This window comes from Cetorhinus maximus, chromosome 11, assembly GCF_964194155.1.
Source record: "Cetorhinus maximus chromosome 11, sCetMax3.hap1.1, whole genome shotgun sequence".
Classification (NCBI taxonomy): Eukaryota; Metazoa; Chordata; class Chondrichthyes; order Lamniformes; family Cetorhinidae; genus Cetorhinus; species Cetorhinus maximus.
In genome coordinates this window covers 92,057,770-92,078,544 of record NC_135889.1, presented here as the reverse complement: position 1 = coordinate 92,078,544, position 20,775 = coordinate 92,057,770, and the positions used below count along the sequence as shown (strand labels likewise).

Below are 20,775 nucleotides of genomic sequence, written 5' to 3'. Positions count from 1 at the left end.
ATACTGGTCTTAGACCCATTCTTCTCCCTTTCAAACTGGATTTAAAATTCAATCACATTGTGGTCGCTGCTACCTAGGGGTGCCTTTACTCTGAGTTCATTAATTAATCCTGTCGCATTACACAATACCAAGTCTAATATAACTTGCTCTGTGTTTGGTTCCAGAATGTGCTGCTCTAAGAAACTATCTCGAAAGCATTCTATACACGCCTCATCCAGGCTACTACTGCCAATCTGATTTTTCCAGCTTATATGTAGATTAAAATCACCGATGCTTATTGCCGTCACTTTATCACAAGAACGTAATATTTCTTCTTGTCTACTGTGTCCTACATTGTGGTTACTGTTAGAGGGCCTGTAGACCACTCCCACTAATGATTTCTTTCCTCTACTGTTCTTCATCTTCACCCAAACCGATTTACATCCTGACCTCCTGAACCAAGGCCATCTGTAACTATTGCACAAACGCCATCCTTGATTAACAGTGCTACCTCTCCACCTTTACATAGCTTCCTATTCTTCTTGAATGTCATGTACCCCTCAATATTCAGGACCCAATCCTTGTCATCTTGCAGCCATGTCTCCGTAACGGCTACCAGATCATATTTATTTACTTCAATGTGCACTATCAATTTGTCTACTTTATGAATGCTACATGCATTCAGATACAGAGCCTTTAGCTTTTTCTTTTTTTACCTTTGTAACATCTAGTCTTGATTGTTGGTGCATACTTAGGTTTTCTTCTCTCTGTTCCTGACCCTCATTTCCCATATTACTATTTCCCTCTCTTACCTTGTTTCTACTCTTTGATATACCACATCTTTCCACATTTGATCCTTTGTGCCCACTATTTAGTTTAGAATCCTCTCTACTTCCCAGTTATACGGTTTGCAAGAACATTGGTCCCAGCATGGTTCCGCTGTAGACCGTCCCAACAATGCAGCCCCCACTTTCCCCAGTATCGGTGCCAGTGCCCCACAAACCGGAACCCACTTCCCCCAGGCCAGTCTTTGAGCCACGTATTCATCTCTCTAATTTTATGTACCCTATGCCAATTTGCACGCATCTTGGATAATAATCCAGAGATTATTACCTGGATTATTGGTAATAATCCTATTACCTATATAGGTAATATAACCTTTGAAGTTCTGCTTTTTAATTTAGTGCCTAGCTCCTCATACTCTCTGTGCAGAACCTCCTTCCTATTTCTACCTATGTCGTTGGTACCTACATTGACCACAACAGTTGGATCCTTCCCCCTACCACTGCAAGTTCCCCTCCAGCCCTGAGCAGTTGTCCCGGACCCTGGCACCGGACAGGCAACAGAGCCGTCTGGTCTCTTGTCTTTTGCTGCAGAGAAGAGTGTCAATCCCCCTCGCAAATTGTCCCCTACTACCACTACATTCCTTTTGGCTTCCTGTACCACGGCGCCATGATCTGTTTGCTCATCCACCCTGCAGCCCCACTCTCTTCCAAACAAGCTGACCGTACCTCAAACCTATTGGACAATTGCAGAGGCTGACACTCCTGCCCTCCGGGTCCCCTTACCTGCCTCACTCGCAGTCACACCCTCCTGTCCCTGACCACTGACCAAATCACAAGGCACTATCCTAAGTAGTGTGACTGCCTTATGGTGCAAAGCATCCAGGTAACTTTCTGCTTCCTTCATGTGCCATAGAGTCTACAGCTCAGCCTCCAGCTCAGTGACTGAGCCGAAGTTCCTTGAGCCGCAAACACTTACTGCAGATGTGTTTGCCCTAAATCACAATGGTATCCAGGAGCTATCACATGCTGCAGGCTTGACACATCATCTGTCCTGCCATCCTTAGTGTGTTTTAATTAATTACTTAATTATATTATTCACTTATTTATTTTTCTTTCTGTATATTTTATTAACTTTACCACCAGTTAGTATACTATTTTAAACATTAAGAATATAATAGACCTTAATCACTTACCAGATACTCACCAAACAGCTAACTCCTTTCCCTGTAGTAGAGTAAGAACCAATTCGTACAGGGTGAGAAAGGCAGAAGAAGCAAAATAAATGAGCACCTCCTTCCCCCCCTTCACCGAACTCCACCACTCCCCAAACTCTCAGGTTTGCACTCAATTTCCTCAGCTGCAATCAATTGATGAGTTTTAGTGAATATTTAACTTGATAGCATGCTTATAAATAAATATCCCCAAGTTAACTGACTGCTGCCTATGGAAAGAAGAGTTGTCAGACTTTAAGTCTGGTGCTGTTAGCCAAAGTGGACTGAATTTGAGTGTTCAATGGCACCAGGTTGCAATTGCTGTTTGCTGTTTAAATTTCAAATACTTACTGTCTGGAATCTGATTTTTGCCTGTTTTGTTTTCCTGGAATTCAGTATAGGATTCAAGGAATCAAGGCATTGACACGCTTGTTGCAGCAGTTCCCCAGACATTAAGGGCCAAACCTTTTGGCCTCTGGATTGCTGGAAACCGGACATATGACTGAGTATGTGCATTGGGACCCTGTGGAAGCCCTGACACATGGACCTATGTGGGAATTGCCCAGGAAGTTTAAACTTCCAATGGGCAATTCCCCTGCTCCCCAAGACCCTTGGCGAATGTCACCTGACTTTGAGCTAGAGTTGGAGACTTGGGACAGTTCCGCAATACTTACCAGGATAGTTATCCGAGCAACATTAGACAGATTAAAACCTAGTCTAACACCTTGGTAGCTCCACAGCTGACCACAGTTTACAACTGATCACCTATATTTTTTGTGATGTAGTCACTGTTGTGGTGTAGGGACACATGGCAACCAATTTGCACACAAAACGATCTCATAAACAACAATGAGATAATGACTAGATAATTTGTTTTAGAATAAACATGGGCAAGGACACCAAGTTGAATTCCCCTGTTCTTCTTCGAATAGTACCATGGTTTCCCCTCTTCCCCGCCCTCTGATTCCCCTCTCCAGCTGCTCAGGGGTGACCTCCTAGTTCTTGCAACTTCTCATACAATAGCTGCTGGCATAAGCTCATAAAGTTTCTCAACTACAGAAGGCTCTGCCCTACTTTTATAAAGCAAATCTAGCAAAGTTTGTAGAAATCATGTGATCTGATATCATGCAGTATGATGAGAGGGAGGAGTCCCTAAACAGGACTTTGTAGACAAATCCCCCTAATTTGGCTAGAATCTGCTGTGCACTCTGGTCCTACAGCAGCCATATGCAGTCTGCCAATGTCGCAGATCCCAGGATCACAACACCCCTCCCTCAATGAAAAAAGACTCAACAAACAGTAAATGAACTGAAATCACAACTGGTTATTTATAAGAGCAAGCAGCAACAAGGTGTTTCCCCCAAAGTGTGGAGGGTTATCACTGAAGCAGACTTTAGAACTGTAGAAGTTCAAAATGCTGATTGAGGTTGCATTTTTTGGAAGTGGGAGGATGGCAGTGATTTTGAAATGGAAACAATCAATACCTGAGGAGAGGAAACCATCTACAATTTTAGCTAGCACAGAAGCCAGGTAATGAAGTTGGATGGTTAGGTGCTTATTGGGAATAGAGTCTCAGGAGCCAGGGGGAACCAGGAGAGCGGAGACAGATTATTGAGAGACTAAATAGGTTGGGGGTTTTAAGTCTGGAGTGAGGGGAATGAGTTTAATGAGCAAAAGGATGGGGAAAGTTACAGAAGCAACTGAATAGATGGTTCCCTTCGTACTGATAAATTTTATGAACTCTTAACACTTGTTAAACTAGAGGGTGGAAGGGACTAATGTTAGCTTAGTGAGCAAAATGATGGGGAAAGTTGTAGAGGCAGCTGAATGGATCTTCCCTCTCCTACTGGTAAATTTTATGAACTCTTTGCACTTGGTAAAGCTGAGGTTGGAAGGAGATAACAGTTGAAGGATATTACTTACAACCCCCAATGTCTCTAACCTTTTGTTTTCTGTCTGCGAACCAACTTTCTGCCCACATTTTTCTTACATATAGTGTACTGGAATTTTTGTACCAAGTCACCTGTGAGATACCTTATCAAAATCCATATGCTCTGTAGGCTCTAATGGAGCTCCTTTTCAAAATAATTCTATTAAATTTGCCTGATGCATCTAGCTTTTAATAAAAGTAAAATATTGCGGATGCTGGAAATCTGAAACAAAATCAAAAATTGCTGGAAAAACTCAGCAGGTCTGACAGCATCTGTGGAGAGAAAGACAGAATTAACGTTTCGAGTCCGTATGACACTTCAGAAGAAGAGTCATACGACTCGAAACATTAACTCTAGCTTTTAATAAATATGCACTGAGTGTTTTTTCATTGTTCAGTGCATCCCCAACTGTTGAACAACTTAATATCAAATTTGTGGGTCTAATAATTTGCCCGCAACTGATATTAGATGAAACAGTCTATGGTTACCTTGATTATTCTTCCCTTCCTTCCTGAAAGGTGTTATGATGGCTACCCTTGAGCCCCTCATTATAATTTGCATGTTTCAAGAGCGTTGCAAATTTGTGGTCAGTACATTTGCACTTTCCTCTCCGATCTCCTTCAATAGCCTGGCATGCACACCATAAGTGCTGTATCCACAATCTGTTGTATTAATTTTTTTGGAATCAGTTCCTTTTCAGTGGTATTACTAACAATGTTCCATATTTTTCTCTAGTACACCTCCATTACCATTTATAAACCTGTTGTAAAATATCTCACCCTCCCTCTGTCATCACTGAGTAGTCCTGCCTCTATTTGTAACAGTGTTTAATTTTGAAATGGTCAGATACAAACTTATCATTCCCTTTTATAATTGCTTTTAACCCTTTTCATCTCTACACTACACTTTTTCTAATCACAATTTTCTTTAGTGTCGCTTACCTGGTTTTATTAAATTTTAAGTTTTATTTATCCATGGAACTCTCTCCATTGTACTTTTTTGCCTATTAGGAATTTGTTTGTTTGCTGACTCCTCTACCCAGTTAACTTGGGACCACTCCCTCCCTCCCTGAGGTTTATTCTTTTCCAAAAGAAAATAAAGGGGGATTAAAAGACACTTCACATGAATGAATAGCTAACATTAAGTACATGATGATACTGTCACTGTATGACTTGACTAAATCAAAATATATTGTGTGTCTATATATAGGTAGGATAGGTTGTACCAGGATCATATGGCATTCGTTGTGTTCATTTGTTCTGCTTAATTGTTGAACAGTGAAATTGTGTGTTGTCACGAGCTCAGTGACAGTTGAGGTTTGTGTGGTTACAAAAGGAAACCATGCATATTAACCGTGTACGTCAATGATTAGACATGTGAATCTTTCATGATTTTATACCAATATTTGAATGTTATGTTTAATATAATTATATTTTTCATTCAGACACCTCTCATTAAGTCAGCAGCTAATGTTCTCCATGTCATGAGGGTGATCAGATGAAACATGACACATCTTTTGGTGCTTTGGGAATGCAGTGAGCGCAGCCAAGTTTTTGCCACCTGAATTGGAGGGAAGGGAAACTATGGCTGACTCAAACTGTTCTGGTGTCACAAACCTAACTGGTCAGTGCCGAGAGGAAAGTAAGACTGCCTGGCTAACCCTTTGATTGGGAATAGGGATTAGCTTATATGGCTGAAGAGGGATGGTAGGTACAAAAATGGGGTGAAAAAAATGATCAACTTTGCAAGACATTTCTCAGACTAACTTATCATTTCAGTTGTAGTTGGAACTAAGGTTTTTTAAAGAGCCTTTTTAATGTAGCTTCCTAAATGGCCAGAATCTGTTGCATTAATAGACTAGCTACTTTTAATTTTCAAAAAAAAAGTCAACAAATTTTAGACAAACTACCAGGTTGCAAGCTTACAGATGATAAAATATTACACTGACTAATGTAGTAAAACTGTTATGATAAAATATTTGATCATAGTTATATTAGAGTCTATTGAAAATAAACTTGTTTATGAATCTAACTGTTTTGGTTAATATATTTATTTTTTAAATCTCAGTGATAATTATTATAATCAGCACCCATACAACAAACTTACCTCCTTGAATGACTTTATTGCAGACGATGACCAGTCAGTCTATTTTTTGTCTGCAAGCTGGTGTATGCCAACTGTTCCGAGAAACACTAATCAAAAAGGAATTTGTTGAAATCCAGACTCCCAAAATTATTTCAGGTACATCAACTTTTATTTTTCTTTTTTGATCTGGTCATAAATGTTTCAGCTGCATATGTTTCGAAGTTTAGAACATGCTACACTTTAAAGATATAAGGATAAGAATAACTGCAAACACACCATGTTTATGCATTGTCAGTAATTTATTGATGAGGTATTTGCTTTTTACAAAAGAATGGATAGATATGTGGAATGTAATCCCAAAATACCAGTAAACACCCTGATCTAGTAATAATTAAAAACAGACTCTTTGCCATATACTACTAGCCCTTTTTAGTATGTTTAGCTTAACTTCCCCCTATGTATACGATGATCTGTGGCAGCCATCTGTCACATAAGATGATGGTTTGCGCTGTGTGTTACGCATCGCCTGGTGTGGCTCAGGAGCCTCATTCTGGATGGCAGCCTATGCAACAAATGAGGCAGAGGTAAACAGTGGGCTGAGAAAGTGCATGATTCGCTGGCCTTTGTTTTCTCTGGGCTCTCTTCTCGACCAGCTGAGCTTTTTGTTTCTGCTTACCCCTTCCAATGCCCTTCCAAACAATCAGCCTCCAGAGGTCACAATCATCAGCGACTGTCCACCAGTTGTTAGTATCAAGGTTCACCATCTTTATTTCTCACTTGCAGGTGTCCTTGTAGCAATGGTATAGAACACCCAGGAGGTTGTGACCCTGTAGCTAATCTTAAAAGAAAATCTTTGGGTATATGGCTGTCATCCATCCGATAAACGTGGCCAAGGCAGCGCAGACGATGTAGGCTTAGCAATAAGTTTATGTTGATGCTGTTGGAATGCTTCAGGACCTCTGAGTTGGTGACCTTGCCCTGGCAAGAGATGTTGAGGATACATCTGAGGCAGGGAAGTTGGAAACTGTTCAGCCTATTTTTCTTCTGGACATCTGTTGTCCAGGTCTCACCACTGTAGAAGAGACTGCTGAGTATGCAGGCTTGGTAGGCTCACAGTTTGATATTCCGTGAGGTTGTTATTGTTCCATACACACTTACTTGGCTTGGGCAAAACAGCTGCAACTTTTGTAACGCATGTGTTGATTTTAGCATCAAATGACAGATTGCTGGTGATTGTGGAGCCGGGATATGTGAAGCTATCAACAATCTCAAGTGTCACATTGTAAATGATGATGAATGGCAGTATGGCAACATCCTGGACCATGACAATTGGCTTCCTGATGTGATGGTCAACTCTTTACAGGTGTGAGTGTGTGTGTCCGTTTGATGCTGCAGTGTTCCTCAGTATGGAACATTAGTGCGGCATCATCAATATAGAGCAATTCTCTGATCAGAACCTGGCATAGCTTTGTCTTGGATCTTAATTGGGCAAGGCTAAACAGCCTTCTATCAGTTCTGGAATGTAAGTAGATAGCCGCTGTATATGACCTGAAGGCATATGACAGCAGTAAAGACAAGAATATGCAAAAGAGTGTCAGAGCAAGAATCCTGTTTGATCCCACTCTGGGTTCCAATGTTGCCCCATCATCGCTGACCATACCCATTGTGTTGTCATGGAAAGAGGAGATCACATTGAGCAGCTTTGGTGGACAGCCAATTTTCTCCAGCAGCTTAAATAGACTACCTCTGCTCACATGGTCGAATGCCTTGGTGAGATCGATGATGGCAATATATAGAGGTCTGCATTGTTCACAACATTTCTCTCGCAACTGCTGGACTGAGAAGACCATGTCAATTGTAGATCTTCCAGTTCTGAAACCACACTGGGATTCAGGATAAATGCATTCAACCAGGATCTACACTCTCACAAGGGCATCATGGACAAATACTTTTCTAATGATGCTCAGCAGAAAGATGCCTTTATGGTTGTTGCAATTGTTGTGGTCAACCTTATTCTTCTACAGTGTTACTATCTTTGCATCACCCAAATCCTCGGGCACTGGCACCTACCTCCAGCAGAAACAGAGAAATTTGTGCAGAACCTGCAAGATTCCTGTGCTTGATAAGCTCAGGTGGTGTAACATCAGTACATGGACCTTTGCCTAAGGCAAGTGAGTCAATAGCTTTGCTAAGCTCTTCTACTGTGGATACCATATCTAGCTCTGCTGGGACAGGCAGGCTTTCTATGGTGTCTAGTGCTTCCTCAGTGATAGTGTTTTTCCTAGAGTACAATTTAAGGTAGTGTTCCACCCATCTCTCCCAACTGTTTATTGCAATCGGTGATGGCTCCCCTGCCGTTGTTTTCAATGGAGCCCTTTTCTTTGCTAATGGACCTTGTTGCCACTTTGATCTGTTCATGCATGTCCCTGACATGCCCTGTATGGAAAGACATCTGGATATTCTGGCAGAGTTGTAACCAGTAACTATTGGTGCACCACTGTTGGACTTTACTTCAAGTGGCTCTTGGTGCATTCAGAGTTTTCTCACTCAGATCTTTCTTGTAATTTATGAGAGCGACTGCTTGCCTTCAATGACAGTTCCGTCGCAGTAACGTTAACCTTGAACCAGCCAGTATTGTTCCACTCTTACCATATGTTAAGAGTACAATGTCGTAGATGGTACCTCAAAGTATATTCCATTTCACTTCTGCATTCTGTGTGGGAATCACTGCACCTGTTTAATCGAGTCTCAGAACTGTTGGTTTTTACCTGAGGCAGTATGGCTGATGTTGATATGAGGATGGCATTTCAGCTTTGAATGAAAAAGCTTCAGTGGTTGTATCCTCACCCTAGTGCACATCGGGAAGTGATCTGTATCACAGTCAGGGCTGCGGTAACTGCATGTGTTGAGAATGCTGTTCAGAGAGTCACATCTGGTGATGATCAGATCCAGCTGGTGCCAGTCACCTGATCTTGGATATCACTAGGACATCTTGTATCATAGTTTGTTCTGAAAGAAGGTGTTAGTTACACAAAGCTTGTGTTAACAGCTAAGCTCAAGTAGTCTCTATCTGTTCTCATTTATCTTTCCTAGCCCATGATATTCGACGCAGGAGGGCCATGCCTCATGGTCTTGCCCATTCTTGAAATCCCTCAGTAGGTAAAGATGTTCTGACATTTGAGCATAGATATGCATGAGGTTAACTGGCTCTTTGAGTTGAAAGGCAGAGAGAGAGAACATGTCCTGAACCATTTATGGGAGGGGGGGTTCTATCATTGAGAGTAGCGAGTTGCTGACAGCGAAACTTACACTTTGCTCATGCACTTCCTCTAAGCATTACTCTGCCAGACAAACATGTAATGTTTTTCTTTCAGTGATCCGCTCTCAACAAGCCTGGACTCTTGTAGGAATGCTATGTTCAGCCCATCAAGTTCCATGTTGACCGCAACTGTCTAGTACATGCTATCAACCAGCTGCAATTCATCTGTCAGTCCCGTGCACGTGGTCCTGATATTCCAACTTACCAATCAAAGAGTTGGAACATCTTTTTGTTTGTTTCGTTTGTTTGCTTGGTGCGATAGATTCCGTCCATTTGTTGCCTCTAGACTCAGAGCTCCAAGCACATATTGAAGCAGATGGACTGTAATGCGTCAGCACCTTACCAGTTGGATGCTGCCCAACTTGAGGTGGCTGACCAGTGGTGCACGATTGTCTCTCCCACCGTCAGAGACATCCAGTTTTCTATACCATTCAAGTTGGGATTATCACTCAACTGCTGTCTCTCACGTTGTGTTAATGCTCTACGGCAAAACTAGAGTGACCTCTCCAGGGTGCAAGCCTAGGCAAAATTTATGGAGATTCTGGGCTGCACAAATGTCAGGAATTCCCCCCTCTAAACCTTCCTGGTTGAGTCCAAAGGAATGCAAAGCACTATGTTTGACATTGGCTTGCCGGCAGCAGTTGCCAAAAGGGTAACAGTCCTACTTTGAGCTCCACTACAGATTTTTTTGTCAGAGTTTGCTCCCTTGGCCTTCAGCTCTCCCAAGGTAGCTATGAGGCTGCGGAGCTGCTTGCCCATAGCTGCAAGATTGGCTCATGAGTGCCAGGGTGTGCCCACATGCTAATAGGCCTGCATAATGCATGTCTGGGAGCCAAGCCACCTCAGAGTTCCTCTGAAGCTTTAGCCTCAGGTCGTGAGAGACCCAGTTTCCATGTGTCATGATGAGGAGGCACAGCTGAGGACTTGCCAATGGAAAGGCTATGTACTTACAGGGAGAGACTTTCACTTTTGCATTGCTGATAGTCAGCAGTGTGGGCTGAAATCAGAATCAAACTAGTACCCAAAATCAGAAAGCATGCTAATTCTCTTCACCCACACACTAGTCATGTCACATCAGCCTTTTGAACGCACATATGTATGGAAAGTTTGATACACATTTGAAAACTGTGCTGATGGAATATTGTTATAAAGCTTAAAACACCATGCAAAAATGTACTTTTCTCATTGTATTAGCTGTAGTCAGCTTGTAACACTAACCATTTTTAGCTGCTTGCCTAAAGTATTATCAGGACCCTTAAAAGGTATGAGGTAGGTTTTTAGCCTGTATATCTAGTACAACTTTACAACAGTATTAATCTCAAATGGCACTCACTGGCATTATTTATCTGGAGATTTTGAAAAAGGTTATTCATAAATTTGCAAAATTGAAACTGCCATTCGGAAAAAACAATTTATATAATTTTAAAAAGTTATCTTGCAGTGAGGAAATGAGAGATTGCAAACTACTGTGCAAAAAATAATATGCAAAAATTTACAATCAGATATTATCCAGGATGTCCTGTTAGGCCAATATACATTTTAGGGAACAAAGCATAGTACAAGCTTTCACAAAATTCATGTTGAGAATGCGGCAAATTGGGTTGTTTGGCTGCGCTCTTGGCAGTGAATGGTTTGTGACATGGAGGACATAATGAGATGGTGAAAAGTGTATCTCTTTCCATTACTTTTTAATTGTTCATGGGTTGCCAGCAATGGCAAGGCTGTTGGTTTCAGTGTAAAATGTTCATTATGGTTATATTTTTGACTGAGGAAAATTAAAATGTATGCAATATAACCTATGGGCAGAATTTTCTGCCTGTCGGGCGTGCGGGCCTGACCCAATCGCAGGCAGGCACGGAGCCGATCGCCGCCATTTTACGTGGGCGGGCTAATTAAGGCCCGCCCAGCGTGACATCTGCTGGGAACCGCTATGCGCTTCCTGTGCGGGCGGCGGGGGGGGAATCCCTAAAATCGAGAGTGCGTTCTTTCACACATTCGCACGAAAGAGCGCACTCATTCCCCTGAGGCTAAGTGCAGCCTCGGGAAGATCGCCTCGACTTTTAAAACTATTAAAAATAGAGAAAAGAAAAATCCCTTACATGTCCCCTCATGTGAGAATGTCACATGAGTTGGGACATGTTCATAATTTACAGAACAACTTTATTACAATTTTTAAAACCCTACATGAAACCTCATTCCACCGCTGGATGAGGTTTCATGTTTTCTCTATTTGCCCCTGGGGCTCCTGACCTGCCCGCCAACCTTCCTTTAATTGATTAATTGATCCTGTCAATGGCCTCAAGTGGCCATTGACAGGTTGGCAGGCCTGCAGCTGATTTTGCTGAGCCCCGCCTTCCTGAAAATTTAAGTGGGGTGGGGTGACGTCGGGGGTTCCGCCCCCCCCGCTCGCCGACAGCAAAATTCTGCCCTATGTTTCAATTGAAAAATAGTAAATAAAAAATGCTGTATTGACAAAAATGATGGTGACGTTATAAGATGGTAGCCCTTGAAACTTTTAATCCAGTATGATTACAAGTGACACCATTTGTTGCGTTTATTATATAAACCTGTACAATTATCAATCCTGCAAAATTATTTGTAATTTAACAAACACTCAGTTTAATGCTTAGGTTTACTTAAGCAAACTAACTTTTCTAAATCTGTAATAAATAAGGTATAAAAAAAGCCCTGCATTTGAAGATTGGCCTCGATGATCATATGACCAAATCAATGTTACGATGTCTGCCAGTGGCACACTTGCAGTTTTATTTTCCACCTGGCTATTGCTGACATGTTAAACTTATAGAGGTCATAACCATTACTAATATTTAAAATTATTATATTATTATGAATATTTTTATCCAATATGAATCATATAACATCTTTGCCAAAAGAAAACAAATTTGTCATGTCACTTGGTTTCAGTAACCTATTTGTTGCTTGCATTTAGTGTCACGCTTCAGTGCTGCTCAGTGGTTTATTTTGGCTAGTACAACACTGCCCCCTTTTGTCCAGTCCTGTATATACGAATACAGTCCTGTATATATGTCCTAGATGAACAAATGAATTAGGAGCAGGAGTAGGCCTCTCGAACCTGCTCCACCATTCAATAAACCATGACCCCTCATTCTGGATTCTCCCACAAGAGGAAACAGCCTCTCCACATCCACTCTGTGAAGACCCCTCAGGATCTTAAAGGTTTCAATCAAGCCACCTATTATTACTCTTCTAAACTCAGTGGATACAAGCCTAACCTCTCCAACCTTTCCTCTGAAGACAATCTGCCCATTCCTGTTATTAGTCCAATAAACCTTTTCTGAACTGCTTAATACGCATTTACACCTTCCCTTAAATAAGGAGACCAATACTGTATATAGTACTACAGCTGTGGTCTCACCAGTGTCTGGCATAACTGAAGCATAACCTCCCTACTTTTGTAAACAATTCCCCTCAAACATGAAATCTCTTTTGAGGGTCAGTTTTCTGCTCAGCATGCAAGTGAAGAGACTTCTGTTGCTGGCTGCTTTTCTTTGGAAAACTGCTGGTCAATAGGTCTGGCAGACAGGGCTTAAATACCTGGTTTATGCAGCAGTGTGTTGCAGATTAACTGATATTACCTGAAGCATTTTGAAAGAAGGCAGTTGTGTTAAGGTTTGTGGCAGTGTTTGCCATTACAGGCTCTTCCAGTCATATACGAAGATTGCAAGTTGGTTTACAGGAGATGACAAAGCTCCCTCATGAAGAGCAAGCAGAGTTCCTCAGACATACCCAAGTAAATGTGCGATGGGCGTATTGATCCATCTCCTTTTTAAAAAAAAAGGACAGACCTGCATTTATATAGCACATTTCATGACTACATGACATCACTAAGCGCTTTACCGTCAATGAAATACTTGCTGAAGTTTGGTCGCTATAATAATGTAGGAAACTTAGCAGCCAAATTGTGCATAGCAAGCTCCCACGAACAACAGTGTGATAATGACTAGATAATCTGTTTGTGTCATTTTGATTGAGGAATAAATACTGGTCAGGGCACCAGGTATAACTCCCCTGATTTTCTTCTGTAAAATAATGCCTTGTGATCGTTTACATCCACCTGCGAAGCAGATACGACTTAGGTTTAATATCGCATCCGAAAGGCAGGGTCAAGGCAAGAAATCAGAAGATCCCTGATGCACATGCACCCACCTCTATGAACCCACGAAAATCCTCACTCTCCTTGAGTGCAAGTGTGCTCCTTATCAGTATGGTTTGTTTGAATTGAGAATATAACTCCCTTCAGTGTTGGGATGATGTAAAATGAAAGTAATTCAAACAAAACTGAAAATGTCAAATTAAAGAGCAAAAATCACCCCAAGAAAGACATGACAAGAAAATTAACAAACGCAAAGTAAAAACAAGTACCAGCTCACAGTCTCTTAAATCCGTTGAATATAACTTTTAAAAAAAACTTTTAAAGAAATAAGAATAAACATGCATCTATGTTATCTTTTTGCAGCCACTGAAATACTTGTGGACTCTATTCACTTGTGTAATTTGGCAGAAAGTGAGGTTGCAATGCACCTCTTTAAAATGTACATTCAGCAATGACTTATGCCTTTCAGAATTTGTGCAAAAGGCAAGGTCTGCCTCATTTGCATTATTTTTAAACCCTTTTTGAAACCTTATCACACCAGAAGAACAGCCTGACCAGAAGATAACAGGCAACACAAGTCTGCAAAATTGGCTTGAAGACTTCTCACACAAACCCCTTCTCCCACCCCCACTTCCTCTAAGTGCTAATGTTGTTTGTTAATCACCATAAAAATCATCTCTTAAGTCTTTAACATGAGCCATGATCTGTTTCTTTATTTCAATATAGTCAAATGTATTTAATTATGTAGTATGTATGAGTTATCTAAATATCTCCCTATTTATGTATAAAAATCTCCAATGTATTAGAAACAGTGAGTAGTCATGAATTCCAAAGAAACCACGTCTGAAGGTGGCTCTGTCAATGTTGGATGACATGCCCTTCCAAATAGAACCTGCAGTGACTTCCCAAGGAGATGTGTCAGGATCAAAACTTGTTAGAAATCTTTATTTGTTAAAAAGTAATTAATCATATTTTTAGAGATGTAAATAATCAATTGTGGTAATTGAAAAAGTACGGATTTTCTTGCAGCTGCCAGTGAAGGAGGGGCCAATGTATTTACTGTGTCCTACTTTAAAACCAGTGCTTACCTGGCTCAATCACCACAGCTTTACAAGCAAATGTGTATTTGCGCTGACTTTGACAAAGTGTTTTGCATTGGACCCGGTAAGTCTTTGTCATTCTGAACTTCCTATCCTTTCAACGCTATGATTATTAGAGGACTTAACTTGGGTAGGAGAGTCTTATCACTGGTGCTATATATTTATAGATGACATTGAGGGTAATGAAGGTAATTAGCTGCTGTAGTCCATGAAGGACCATCGGCATCACTCTTAGAAAGAGACAATTGGTTAAATAACTTGAGGGACACCACCCCACCTCTAGCTTGGGGCAAGGCATGAGGGAGGCCTCCATAAACTACCACGGCTGGTACTGAGATTGAACCCATACTGGTGTTACCATTCTGCACCACGGTCTAGCCAGATGGCATTAAAATAGTTAAAAACCGAGCCATTTCACTGTCAAAAAATGGCTGCTATCTTTATATATTATCCATTGATTCAGCACTTTCAGATTGTATACACGTTATAAAGAACACCTGTTTACAAACTAGGATCTTATTCATTTTACATTATATAAATAACTGATGTTTCATAGCAGTAGTTCTGATACAAATTATTGGAATGCCCCAATCTTTTAAAGGCATGCAGAAGTAGCATATTCTCACCATCCTTGTCAGCCTCCCACTTTTAATGTTAACATTTTACAACAGCGTTCAAATTTCTTTTTTTTAGACAAAGCTTAACTGTCCATTATGTTGTAACACTATTTATTTACATATATAGGATATTATATCACAATTAGTTTTGAACTTTAGAAAATGAACATAAATCTTAAGTTTACCATGTTTTACAGTGTTCCGAGCTGAGGACTCCAACACACATCGCCACCTGACTGAGTTTGTTGGGCTGGATATTGAGATGGCATTCAATTACCATTATCACGAGGTGGTGACAGAAATTGCCGCAACTCTGGTACAGATTTTCAAGGGTTTGAGAGATAGGTAAAATAGCTTCTGTCTATATTCAGTTAGTTTACTTCTTCACATGGTTTCATTATATTTTGCCTTTCTTAATGTTATTGCCTGGGAGAATGAATAATTTGAATGTTTGCAAGGAAAAATGTGTGTCAGAATGTTTGGTGATGCTCTTACATGGTGCATTATACTTGAAAATAATGTTACATTCTATCTTATTGAATTACTCAGCGGTAGCAGCCTTGTCTCTGAGTCACTTCAAGCCCATGTCAAGGATCAATGCACATAATCTATCCTAAAACTTTTCTCCAGTCCTGAGGGAGTCCTACATTGTCAGAGGTGCTGCTGTCTTGAAGATGAGATATTAAATCAAGGTCTCAGCTGCCTGTTCAGGGTGGCACTATTTGAGAAACCACAAGGGAATATCATTGCTCAACATTTCGCTCAATCAACAACAGCTTGCATTTAACCCCTTAAGAACATAAAGATAAGAGTAGACGTGGACCGTGCAGTTCCTCAAGCCCGATCCACCAGCCAAAAAAACATGACTGATTGTTGACCTAAACTCCACTTTGCCACCAGATCTTCATTTTTCCCTTCGAGTCCAAAGGTCTGTTGATCTCTGCCTGGCATATACTCAATGATTCAGCACTAACAGGGTTCTGGGGTAGAGAATTTCAAAGATTCACAATTGTCTGAGTGATGTAATTTCTCCTCATTTCAGTGCTAAATGACTGGCCCCTTATCCTGAGACCATGCCCCTAGTTCTAGACTCCAGCTAGGGAAACAACCTCTTAGCATCTACCCTGTCCCCTAGCCCTCTAAGAATCTTAGATGTTTCAATTAGATCATCCCTCATTGCTTTAAACTTCAAAGAGAATAGGCCCATTCTACTCAATCTTTCCTTTTAGGACAACCCTCTCACCCAATCTAGAGCTTCTTCATTGCAGCCCCTCTAAGACAAGTATGTCCTCTTTTGGTTAAGGAGACCAGAACTGTACACAGTACTCCAAATGTGATCTCACCAAAGCCTGATATAATTGCAGCAAAGCTTCCTTAATTTTCTATTCCCTCTGCCTTGCAATAACCCAACATAGCATTTGCTTTCCTAATTGCATGCTGTACTTGCATGTTAACTTTGTGTTTCATGTACAAGGACACCCAAATCTATTTGAACACCAACATTTAATTGTCTCTCATCATTTTAACAATTTTCTGTTTTCTTTCCTTACTGCCAAAGTGAATAACCTCAAATTTCCGCATTTTGCTCCATCTGCCACTTTCTTGCCCACTCTCGTAGCCTTTCTATGTCTGTTTGAAGACTGTTTGTGTCCTCCTCACTGCTTTTTTCCTAACAGCTTTGAATTGTCAACAAACCTGGATGCATTACACTCGATCCCTTCATTTAAGTCATTAACATAGATTAGAAATAACTGAGGCCCCAAGAGTGATCCTTGCACCATCCCATTAATAACAGCCTGCCAATATGAAAATTAATTATTTATTTCTACTCTTTTTTTCTGTCCTTTAACCAATCCCCTATCTATGCTAATATATTACCCTAAACAGCCTTTTGTGTGGCACCTTATTGAGTCTTTTTGGAAAATCCAAATATACTACATCCACTGTTGCCCTTTCATCTATCCTGCTAGTTACACCCTCAAAAAATTCTAATTTGTTAAACATGATTTCCCTTACACAATTTTGACATTGCCTAATTATGTTATGATTTTCTAAATGTTACCACTTAATAATAAATTCCAACATTTTCCTGATGACTCATATCACGCTAACTGGCCTGCGGCTCTCTGTGTCTCTTTCCCTCCTTTGTTGAATAAGGATGTTACATTTTTTTATCTTTCAATGCACTGTGATCATCTAGAATCTAGGAAATTTTGGAAGCACACAACCTATGCAGCCACTTTTTTTTTTAGAAACCTTGGATATAGGCTATCAAGCCCAGGGGATTTGTCAGCTTTAATTTCTTCAGTACATTTTCTCCTACATTATCATTTTTTGGTGCACCTTTGTCAGTTTCCAAAACTCACCCAATTCTTAGGCTTACCACTCTTGGCAACATTGTAAGCCTCTTCTTTTAATTTAATACTATTTTAATCTCTTTAGCTAGCCATGAATGGATCATTTTTGCTCTGAATTCTGGTTTATTTCTCAATGGAATGTATATTCAAGAGAATTATGAAATATTTCTTCAAATGTTTGTCATTGCTTATTTACTGTAATACCTTTTAATCTAATTTCCCAATCTATCTTAGCCAACTCATCCCACATACCTACGTAATTGGCTTTATTTATGTTTAATAGTCGGGTTACAAACTTTAGTATGTCACTCTTGAATTCAATTTGAAATTCTATGATTTTATGATTACTCTTCCCTGGATGATCTTTTGCTATTATTAATTAACTCTGTCTCATTACAAGAGACCTAAAATAAACTGTTCCTTGTTTGGTTCCAAGATATATTGTTCAAGGGAACTGTCTCAAATGCATTCCATGAACTCATCCTTCAAATTACTTAAGTCAATATCCAGTGTAAATGAAGATTAAAGCTCCCCATGACTATTGGATTACCTTTGCTACAACAGTTCTATAGTCTCCCTCAACAGAACCTCATCTGTGGTTCTACCTATGTCGTTGGTTCTCACATGGACCACGACAACTGCTTCCTTCCCTCCATGCTCCGAGTTCTTTTCCAGTAGTGAGGAGAGATCCTTAACCCTGGCAACAGGCAGGCAACGCAGTCTTCAGGACCCCCAATTGTGACTCCGGAGAACGGTGTCTATCCGTCTGACTCTACTATATCCTACCACTGACGGATCCCTTTTTATTCCCTCCACTTAAATGACCTTCTGTGCAATAGTGCTGTTGCCAAGTTGCCCATCTTTCCTGAAGTCTTTGTTCTCATCCATACAGGTAGCAAATACCTCGTACCTGTAGGACAAGACCAAAGACTGAGGCTTCTCCATCACTGCACCCTAGTCTCCATACTTGTCTGACCTGTGGTCTCACAGCCTTTGTCCCTGATCACTGACCAAATCTAAACTGCTACCTAACCTAACCGCCTCCTGGATCAAAGTGTCCAGATAACTTTCTTCCAGATGCCCCGCAAAACTTGCTGCTTGGACTCCCAACTCAACAGCTCTGATCCGAAATTCCTGGAATTGCAGTTAGTGGATTTGGGTACTCAGGATTTCACTAGTCTCCACCAACTTCCACGTGCTGCAGTTGCAACATGTCGCCTGCCCTGCCTCCTGCCTAACCTTCTATATAGTTAATAGTTAAGATTTTTATTCAGTTAGTATTTTTCATTTTATTAACTACTTAGTTTATCTAGTTTAAGTTATTGATTAAAATAATAGTTACAGTTTCCCAGCTCTATGTTTAAACCACTGCCATAACGTAAAGAGCAAAGAAAGTAATACTCACCAACCAAACCTGTGATGTTACTCCTTTATAATCTTTTGCCCTCGTGGTCTCTCTCTATCTCTATTAGAACAGGTCAACATGGTTTTACTAAAGGGAGACCCTGTTTTGACAAATTTATTAAAGTTTTTTGAGGATACAATTAGTAGGGTTGATAAAAGGGAACCAGTACATGTAGTATACCTAGATTTCCAAAAGGCATTTGATAAGGTGCCACACAAAAGGCTATTAGGCAAAATAAGGGCTCATGGTGTTGAGGTTAATATATTAGCATGGATAGAGGATTGATTAACGGAGAAAAAACAGAGAGTGAGCATAAACAGGGTTGTCTCAAGTTTGCAGGCAGTGAAAAGTGGAGTGCCGCAAGGATCAGCGCTGGGGCCTCAACTATTTACAATCTATTTTCAGGACTTAGATGAAGGGACAGAGAGTAATGTATCAAATTTTGCTGATGATACCAAGCTAGTTGGAAAGATAAGCTGTGGGGAGGACACAGGCTGCACAGAGATATAGACAGGTTAGATGAGTGGGCAACAAGATGGCAGATGGGCTATAATATAGGGAAGTGTGAAGTTATTCACTTTGGTCTTAAGAATAAAAAAGCAGAATATTTTTTAAAAGGTGAGAAACTTGTTGATGTTCAAAGAGATTTGGGTGTGCTTGTACAAGGAATGCAGAAAGTTAGCATGCAGGTACAGCAAGCAATCAAGGGCAACTAGGGATGGGCAATAAATTGCTGGCCTAGCCAGGGAAGCCCACATCCTATGAATGAATTTTAAAAAAGCAATTAGGAAGGCAAATTTCATGTTGGCCTTTATTGCAAGGGGATTGGAGTTCAAGAATAAAGAGTCTTGCTACAGTTGTACAGGGTTTTGGTGAGACTACATCTGGAGTACTGTGTGTTGTTTAGATATCTACATTTAAGAAAGGATATTCTTGCATTGGAGGCAATGTAGGTTCACTAAATTGGTACCCCGGATGAGAGAGTTGTCCTATAACGAGAGGCTGAAAAAATTGGGCTTATATTTTCTGGAGTTTAGAAGAATGAGAGGCAATCTCATTGAAACCTACAAAATACTGAAAGGGCTTGAAGGGTAGATGCTGAGAGATTGTTTCCATTGGTCAGGGAATCTAAAACATGGAGGCACAGTCTTGGGATAAGGGGCTGATCATTTAGGACTGAGACGAGGAGAAATTTCTTTGCTCAAGGGTTGTGAATCTTTAGAATTTTCTATCCCAGAGGGCAGTGGATGCTCCATCATTGAATACATTAAGGCTGGGATAGATGGATTTTTTGGTGTCTCAGGGAATTAAGGGATTTGGGGAACGGGCAGGAAAATGGAGTTGAAGCCCAAGATCAGTCATGATCATATTGAATGGCGAAGCAGGCTCTATGGGCCATGTGGTTTACTCATGCTCCTATTTCTTTTGTTCTCCCTCCCTGCCTCTCTCTCTCTACTCTCTATCCTCCCTCTACTCTCCATTCTCCCTCTACTTTTCTCCCCGCCGCTCAATCGCTGATGCCATTCTCAGTTCCAATGCATATCACAACACATCCAAACAAAATTGGACACCAAGCTAAAAAAGATATGAGGACTTTAGTAGGTTTAAAGGAGCGTCTTAAAGGTGGGAAGAGAGGTAGAGGAACAGCGGTTTAGGGAGAGTGCTCTTAGGGCTTAGGTTACAGAGAGCATGTCCACCAATGGTGGAGCAATGAATATCAAGGATGCACAAGAGGTCACAATTGGAGAAGCACTGATATTTTGAGGGTTGAAGGACTGGAGGAAGTTTCAGCGTAGGGAGGAGCAACGTATTTGATGAGTTTAAAAACAAGCATGAGGATTTTAAAATTAA

The 20,775-nt window shown here is 40.7% G+C and overlaps 1 protein-coding gene across 1 annotated transcript in view; it reads left to right on the top strand.

Annotated features, from left to right (window-relative positions):
* dars1 (aspartyl-tRNA synthetase 1) overlaps positions 1–20,775 on the top strand; it is a 65,542-nt gene that overhangs the window by 38,681 nt on the left and 6,086 nt on the right. Inside the window, exons 10-12 of the mRNA XM_078552477.1 lie at positions 6,036–6,147; positions 14,475–14,609; positions 15,360–15,507. Of these exons, the coding sequence (XP_078408603.1) occupies positions 6,036–6,147; positions 14,475–14,609; positions 15,360–15,507 (395 nt within the window). The remainder of the gene's footprint in view (positions 1–6,035; positions 6,148–14,474; positions 14,610–15,359; positions 15,508–20,775) is intronic.